Source organism: Morone saxatilis, unplaced genomic scaffold, assembly GCF_004916995.1.
Source record: "Morone saxatilis isolate NCDOM2014 unplaced genomic scaffold, NCSU_SB_2.0 Contig12, whole genome shotgun sequence".
NCBI classification, from domain to species: domain Eukaryota; kingdom Metazoa; phylum Chordata; class Actinopteri; family Moronidae; genus Morone; species Morone saxatilis.
In genome coordinates, this window is record NW_023339674.1 from 18,575,540 (window position 1) to 18,584,703 (window position 9,164).

The 9,164-nt window shown below is 39.6% G+C and overlaps 1 protein-coding gene across 1 annotated transcript in view; it reads right to left on the bottom strand.

Annotated features, from left to right (window-relative positions):
• Positions 1 to 9,164, bottom strand: part of hcn2b (hyperpolarization activated cyclic nucleotide-gated potassium channel 2b) — a 43,070-nt gene that overhangs the window by 24,936 nt on the left and 8,970 nt on the right. Inside the window, exon 4 of the mRNA XM_035653679.1 lies at positions 590 to 808. Within this exon, the coding sequence (XP_035509572.1) occupies positions 590 to 808 (219 nt within the window). The remainder of the gene's footprint in view (positions 1 to 589; positions 809 to 9,164) is intronic.

A 9,164-nucleotide genomic window follows, 5' to 3' on the forward strand; every position in this document is an offset into this window, starting at 1 on the left:
AGGAAAGGTGGAGAGAGAGAGAGGATGACTTGAAGCAAAGGGCCACAGGTCGGACCCAAACCCACGACCAATGTAAGAAGGACACCTATATGTGGGGCAACAACTCTACCAGGGGAACTACCAGGTTACCCCCTTATTTGCTCTATTTCCAAGAGTTAGATAAGAACATTAATACCATTATCTGTCACCAGTCTGTCTATTAAGTATGAACCTATGGCCAGTAGCAGATTATTTTGGCTTTGCATAAAGACTGGAAACAGAAATTGCTACGGCACTCCTCGTGAAAACACACCTTGTCATTGTTAACATTTTTGTTAGATATACCAAGTTAATTAGTGAGCTTTAAATGAGCTAGCAGGCATACTTTCTAAACTTTAGATAGAGCCAGGTTAGCTGTGTCCCCTGCTTCTAGTCTTTTTGCTAAGCTAAGCCTCCTGGCTCTAGCTTCATACTTAATGCAAATACAAAAGCGTGGTATCAAATTTCTTTCAACTGTTGAACCATTAAATAAAATGTTTCGTTGCTTTTAACACATTCATTTACCATCATTGTATTGCTGAAATCTGGGAGACAGATATCTAAAAATTACCTTTTCTTGGTATTGCCGTCTGGATGAGTCCAGAGACTGGATGAGAGCGGTTGCATGGCCGATGAACATGGCGTAGCAGGTGGCTCCGACAATCATACTGAGCATGGTCAGCCAGATGTCCGACATGCTCTCTGGGGCTTGTCTTCCATATCCAATGCACAGCATGTGGCTCATGGCCTTAAAGAGGGCAAAGGAGTAGAGCTCACTCCATGAGTCATTCTGTAGGGAGAGATGGAGGGAGGGAGAACGGGAAAAAAATTAAGTTAGGAAAACAAAATATAAAGAAGGTGGAAGAGATGGGAGAGAAAAATCGGGGTTATTCTGTCCTCCTAGAGTAGCTCCCTACTTTTACATTTTTACTTTCTGCTGCAATGATTTTGACCTGCTGACCCCAGCCTGTCGTCTCCGCCAAAAGTAGACTGTTAAAGATACACTGCAGTGAAAATTTATACAAGCTAGAGTGTGCCAGAAGTGGTGATAGAGATAGTGAATTTAAGAATAAAAGGGCTAAAGAGTGAGACATTCCTGGTGAAGTATATGGCTCTCTGTCTGGTGATCGTTTCAGGTTTTGTGGAGAGAAGAGGAAAAAAACGGGTGTTAATGAGGAGCCTGTACATCTGCTTGCTCTAGTCTGCCTTTGATTGGTGCTCACACACGCAATGTTAGATTCATTAGAAAGCCCTCCACAGGCACAGCTGAACCTCACATCCTCCCCTCAAACAGCTGTGGTTCACGCGCTGTCAGGGGTTTACCGCTGTATGTGTGTTTCTTCTCAAACTCCTTGTGTCCCTCTTTGGGACAATGGTGTCTATAGTCAATGATTGACTGTTAGGATTCCTATCTGATTTGTATTTTTCCAGGGGAATTTGCATTTAATTTGAGATTCAAATTTGGTTGGTTTCGGAGGAGGTGAAAGAGGATGTACTGGCAGGAAGCTGCCCTCAGATTTGATTTGATTTGAGAAACAGCAAAGAAAACAAGATTTTAAAGGCACTTAGCCTCACGCAGCAGGATAACTATAGAATCTCTGCCCTGGTGTTAGACCGTGAGCTTAGCTCTAGCCTCCGAGAATGGCTTAAAGTTTAATATCTGTCAGCTGGATCAGTTGTTTGGATTTCTTTGAGGAGATAAACTGGACCTTGTAATCTTCAATGAAGGCAGAGAAACTCACAAAACAGAAAACAGGCCTGTAAGACTACAAGAATCATCTTCATATCTCCAGCTTTGTTGTTATTTCCATACTATGTAGCCTTGTAACTGCGGACCTTGTCTAACTGTCAGCCATAACCCTTAAGCCCATTATAATAAGCAATATTTCCCTGACAGAGCATTTAAACACCCCCAGCCTCAGTGTGAGCATCCCCACTGCCCCGGCTGGTGAACACACCCAGTGCTGAATCCCTCCAGTCAGCCATCAGCATGCTGGCCACATTGCTGGTGGATAAACAGCAGGAGCAGGAGGCCCTAACCCAGAGCGCAGGCACAGAAATAAACACCTTCTTACACACGACTGCATCTGTCTGTCTCACTCTCTCTCTCACAATCACACACACACACACAACATGAATATACAGTATTTTAGTGGACAGAGCACCACAGAATGATATCTTTAACTACGCTGGGTGGGGTTTACTCTAAATGTACTGTACAATACTCTGTACAAAGGAAACTAGATTACAATGCTAACAAATATGAAAAATGGACGGCTGCTGAGTAGATACTGTACATAAAACCCAGAAATAGCCCCTGGCTTGTCTGTCTGTGATCTATACGACAGCTCAGGGGCTAGCTGATGATAAAACAGGCTATTTAGTACTGTCACATGCTATTGTGGCATTTATAAGACAACATTACAGTAAATCCACTGGGGTCCTGCCAGTAATAATATAACCTATCTATGGGTCGAAGATGCATTACTCTCAGTCTGTCTGTGCAGCTGTGTGAGTATTCCTAGAAATGATTTTATCGACATCAATGTTTACGTTGCATGCTGCACATAAAAACAACAACACAACCACAAACCTGAATAAAGCAGGAAACTGAAGCTCCAGGTTGATGTATTGAAACAAATGGACACATTCACACCATATGAATGTTTACATATACTGTAAATTAAAATGGACAAAGCATGTCTAGTTATATGTATGCTTTAAAAGGAATAGTTGATATTTTGGGAAATATGTTAATTTGCATTTATGCTGAGAGTTAGATGAGAAGCTTGATACAAGTCTCATGTCTGTACGGTAAGTATGAAGTTACAGCTAGGTAGCTTAGCTTAGCATAAAGAAGCAGTAACTTTGTGGATTCTTCATTGGTTGCCTGGCTACAATAGAGGCTAGCTTTTTCCCCCTGTTTCCAGTCTTCATGAAATATGATGATTCATTTTCCAAAACTACTCCTTTACATGACGACTGCACTGAGCCAGAAAGCCCTTTTGAGACGGAGGACCAACCACATGTTTAAGTTGAGATGATTAGCTGATTAAAATCTGGACACAGGTGTACAGCTGTCTCTTATATCTGGACATTACCAGGCTTCATATAACACAATAAATAATCTCATACTGATGAACACCCCTGTTTTTGAATGTGGGGGAGGTTTTGGTAAAGGGGGGGGGGGGGGGGGGCAAATGAAATTAGCTTTTGTGTTCATTTTATTTGCCATCGGTCTTCACTGAGCAGCGTGGATGATAGCTAATTGTACATAATACATTTAGGGAGGAACACAAAAGGGAGTATGGGACATCTATGATGCATGAGGGCGTAAGTATAGAATAGTGAGTGTACGTGCATGCTGGCACGTCCATCTGGGTTTACATGCTCTTTGACACTCAGCTTGTATTTGATTGTGTGTGTGTGTGTGTGTGTGTGTGTGTCAGTCATGCTGCTGAGCATCTCCTTCACAGGGTGCAGTCCCTCTCTGACCGTCTAAAACTGACATGTTGGGTTTGGTTGGCTTGAAAGGACTGACATGTAGTTAGATGGCACTGACATTAAGAATTTTAATATGTAAACTGCCATAAAAGACCTTGTTAGCAATGTTAAGATTCATTATTTAGAGGCAGTGAGTTCCTGTTTGGATTCATTATTTAAAACCAAATGAGTTGCAAGATGGTTTGGTGTCAGCTGGAAGTACTTGACGATATTAATGAAGAATGCGGACATACTAAAATATTTCTCTTGATTACTCATGCATAAACTTAAATTGGAGTGTGTGTTGAAGTAAAAATAACAGACTATAATAAGCTAAATTAAAGTTTTAATTGGCTGATTCACAAGTTTAAATGTAGGGCTGTGTATTGGAAAGAAACTGGTGATACCATACATACCAAGATACAGAGGTTACAATTGAGTATATTAGGATATATTGTGATACTTATATATAGTAATTTAATTTTAGGAAAACACACCACCATAAAATCTAGTAGTAAAAATGTTTACAATCCCTTTAAAACCCATTATCATAGCCCTCAGTTTACATTTACAACATTGCTGTCTAGTGGTTTTGTAGGTTTAAACACAAAAAGCAATTGAGTATTTGACAAATTACATTTTCTTAAGTAGGATTCTTCCTCTGGGGTCCATAAATAACATTTCATAGCAGTTCTTAAAGTATTGTAGTCTGGTCCAGACAGGATGAACCCATTAACTGGCCAACAAACAGACCAACATAGCTAAAACGTTAAGTGAGTTGTACTTGGAGTGTTCTTGATTTTAATCATTTATTTCCATCTGGTTTATGGAATTCTTACTGAGCTGACTCCTGTGTATCCTTAACTGACTTCATCAGATGTGAAATGGATGCTTGTAAATCATGTGGCAGGATTTTAATTGATTTAATAGAACAATTTGACTCAATGGATCATAGCTTGTGCTGCTCAATAAGCTGTTATTGGGTTTGAGTTCATTAACTTTAATTGGTATTTCTCCTTTGATAGATATCAAGAGGAAGAAGTTCAACATCATGTGTTCAACGAACGTCCACATAATGTAATAGATCAGATGAAATTATCAGTTTACTTGCTTCAATAACTATATTTCATGACTTCTGTATAGTTACAGTGGAGACTCTGCAATAAACATGTTTTATACACTATTGAACTGTTACAGCAGCTAAAGGGGGGGTAGTATTATTATTTGGGAGTACAGGACTCCCAAAGGGCTAGTTTTATCTCCCCAGATTTGATTTCAGCCCTTCATCTTACAGTCTATTTAACTTCCCCCCTCTGACACAAAATACAACAATTTAATGAGATTTGCTGCTTTGTAAATTGTCATCACATCTTTCTGTTGACTCTGATATATTACGCCCTAATATAAATGAAAACTGAAAACAATGAAGAAAACCACAGCTATCATTCTTATATTGCATTTAAACTTAACATTGGGAAAAGCCAGTTGCTTATTTAGCAACGCTGCCAGTATGGTTTTATGGATAATAATGTTGGTCTGTTGACTGGTCCTCCCATTTACTCCAGGCTGAAATATCTAAACAATATATTGAAATTGCAATTAATTCTTATTTATTGTTTATGACCAAATTGAAAAACTAATGAAATTCCCATCAGACTTTTTTTGACCTGAACTTGAGTGACAGCTGGCCCCCTACTGAGATGCAATCATAGCTGTTAATCATGATCCAAAAATGTTATAAAAACAAACTTATATGGAGAAATACCATTTGAATATATACATCCTTTATATACATTACCTTTGGGAAAAGATAATTTGACGTGTACTTTGAATTTTTAGTTTGGCTCATGTCCCATGCACTAATATAGAGGGTACAGGACTTATAACCTGTACTGCCACCAGCTACCAGGCAGTGATCAATTTAGCTCCACTTCCGGGGAGCTGCCATTTCATCCATCTTTATGCCATCTATGGTGCAGCCTCACAGAACCGAGTATTAACTCTTTCCAAGCTAATTTCTTTACTTTTTCTTAGAGTTTAACTTGCTTTTAATCTTATTATTTCAAGAAATAAAGAGAAGTTGAATATTACAAACCTGAATAATTATCCGGTCATTCAGTAAAACTGCATACCACTGCACAGCAGAAACTTTTCTTCTTAAAATGGGGTTGGTCTCACAGGGGCATCTTGCCCCACAAAGACTGCAGCTGCAACCAGGCTGTGCAGCATTTCTTTTTAAACTAGCTAACACATGGCTTGACCTAGCAAAACACAAATTCACTCAGATTGGAGCTAATAACCCTCTTCAATGTATGTATCCTTATGTGTACATTCAACACAGTACCGTTCTCCAAACTTCACCTGATTTTTCTGGTATTTAAAATGCAATAACTTATGAGAGACACATAAAATTACTCAACCTAAAGGTTATATGTCTCTGCAATAAATGTCTTCAACCCGTCCATGTGTCCATCTGTGCTCTTCCATTAAAGAGAGACAAAAATACCATCAGACTACCAGTATAAAACACACAAAACTGTACCACCCACTTTACATGTTCTGCTCTGAAAAATGTATTTAATAAATTATTGTTACTGACATCAATTACACTTAGTAAATAGTAAATTTGCCACATAAGTGCCAACAGTCTCTACTGTTGTCACTCACTCACATACACACCAACACCTCCACAAGCATCTCACACAGTCACTGTCCGTTATTCTCACGAGCGCTGACAGGCCTGCCTGCCAGTTAGATCACTTCAGTAATTGAATGAATGGAGGATATCCTTATTAACTTTCAAAGCAGGAGGGTTTCTTGAAGTGCATCCATGTGTGCGTATGCATAGATATTAAAGCCACACAAATCGGTGTAATATTGCAATTATAGCAACAGTTCTTCTCCAGGAAAATGTCAACAGCCTTAATATTAAATACAGAAACAGAGCTCAGAGTGAAGCAGAGAGAAGTGGAAAAAGAAGAGAGAGGCTTTATTCTAATGCCATTGATCCAGCAGCCAATCCGGCAGAGGTAGATGGGACAAAACCACCCGTCATCCATGTAACAGAGATCCCCCTAAATAACAGCGATGATTTGGTCTCTTGTGATCACTGCGCTGCCGGAGCTTGATTATCAGGCTTATAATAAGCACCACTGTCTGCTGCGTGCATATCTTTTACAAGTCACAGTCTGTTTTTGAGTGTTCTGAGGCAGAGCTGAATACATTACAGGAAGGAAAAAAGTGAGAATGAGGCTATTTTGATTAGCACTTATTTGTAGTCTCACATACACATGGAAGCGGCTACGAAAGCTTCTGAGCGATTGAATGAATCACATGTTGTTTATATGTGGCTGAACAGTATTTCCATAGCCGAAGAGCATGGGTGACGCAATAAGGAAAGCAGGGTGGAGTCCAGTAAACGTCCAGTGCAGGCAGACAGCCAGTCAGCCTGAAGTGAAGCACAAGGATCATTTAACGCTGCGTCTGTCGTTCAAAGCCACTCTGAATAGGATCGCTGACCTTGATTACCCTGAGATGAGAAAGCAGCATGAGCACACCAGGCGGCCACGCCCACATGGGTGCTCGTTGGCATTGTGGCATCTTGTTCGGAAAATGACACGTAGGCGTAAACAACACAAGGGAGCAAAGGAGTGCAGCAAGTCAGCAAAGGCCAGGTTCATGGATGACATCTTAGAGAACAATATATTTCCCCTGCACTCATATCATTTGGTGATAATTAACATTGTACACAGAAATGTAATTGTGCAATAAAGAAGCTGCCTGTCCTCTGAGATTGGAAAATATCAACATAAAATGTAACTCTGAATTGGAGTTGGGTGCTAATACGAGATCAGCATATTTATATTTGCAACCGTGAACTGAGAAAACAACTCCGGTTCTTGGGGGAGTAGTCATATTTGAGAGAATAACAAGTAGAGCCAAGTAACGTCCAAGCTCTTGTCACTTTATTCCCTCAGTCAAACCAAGTCAAATTATATATTACCGCTACTGTGAGCCAGATATGACTTATAAAGCTGGAGCACAGCAGTGGGGTTCTTCTTGGCCTCAACATTTAGTCAAGTACTGAACTTAAGTGCACTTTTGAGGTACCTGTATTTTCCTTTTCTGCTACTTTGTATTGCTACTCCACTACAAGAAATATTACACTTTTTACTCCATTACCTTTACTTGATGACTTTAGCTATTATTACTTTGCAGATTCAGATGGATTCTATAGAAAACAAAGAAATTATTATTATTATTATTATTATAGGCGTTTATTGAACTTCAGGGGGGAAATAAAAAAGTTACTAAGCAGTATATTTAAAAAGTCATTAAAAAAATGTGCTCCTTTACCATCTGCATCATTGAAGCGTTGTATACATTAGTGCATCAAACATTAAAATCCAATGATATAATAAACATTATTCTGAAATGAGCCATTCTGCATAATGAGTACATTTACTTTTGGTACTTTAAGTATGTTTTGATGCTAATACTTTTGTACTTTTACTTTAAAGTAAAATTAGTAAGTAAAGTACAGGACTTTCACTTGTAACAGATATATTGTGTGTTGGGTGTGTGGGTGGTGTGTGTGTGTGTGTGTGTGTGTGTGTGTGTGTGTAGAGAGAGGGAGAGTTAAAAAGAAAGATGACCAGGGACGAAATGAGAAACAAGAGATGGAACGACAGAGAAGCGACAGTGATGTCCCCTAGGGTCAATGGGTGTGAGATCCATCTGTTCCTGGAGATCTCACACACTCACACACACAAAACCTCCACACACAAGTACGCACAACAGTGTGTCATGGTACAGAGTGTTTTCAGAAGAGTATTTTTTCGAGGCCTGAGTGTCACAAATCTATGTGCCAAAATTAGAAGCTTCATTCTCAGCATATGAAACATTTCTTAGTGACAGCAGTGTCAGACGGCTCAGGAAACCGACTGCGCCCGACAAAAGCACGGGGAAGGAATTATCCAGTCTGCTGAACTTCCTTAGACACAACAATTATGTGATGTTTAATCCAAGAAATAGTTTAAGCCTCCTTGAAAGGTCACATTTGAAGCTTCTGATGCTATAGCAATAAGTAGCAGTCCTCTTTAACTCCCAATCTATTTAACCCACTAGGTGTACCACAGGTAATACAGGAGATGAATGTGTGTATGCATGTGAAATACAGAATATAAGCAAGAGGGCAAGCAGGCCTATGTGTTTCACTGCTCATATCCCCTGACTTCATAATGCCTCTGGCGCTGTCAGCCACCAAGTCTTTTATCTCCATTACAAAATGAGAGTCAGACAGGATGGAAGGGTTTAATTCGAAAATGATACCCAACGAGGGAAAAACTTTTTCCTTCTGTATTTTTTCTCTGTATGTGTTCCTGATTGTTTTTTATGATTTACTCAAGAAATCTAATAGCCTATAAAAAAAGGGGGAAAAAAGGTAGGTGTTTGTCCTTGGTGGAGCGCAGAGGATATAAACAGACAGCCCTCTGTTGAGCCCTTCGGTTGGTTTGAACCCACCAAACTTCTTTTGAAATTCTACTCAAGTAAAGTTGCTTAAAGTTTCCAAAGAAAACTGAATGTCAGACTGAGGTTTGGGGACATTTGTTTAAAAAGATGTAAATCACATTGATTGTGTTGAATAACCCCCCCCCCCCCCC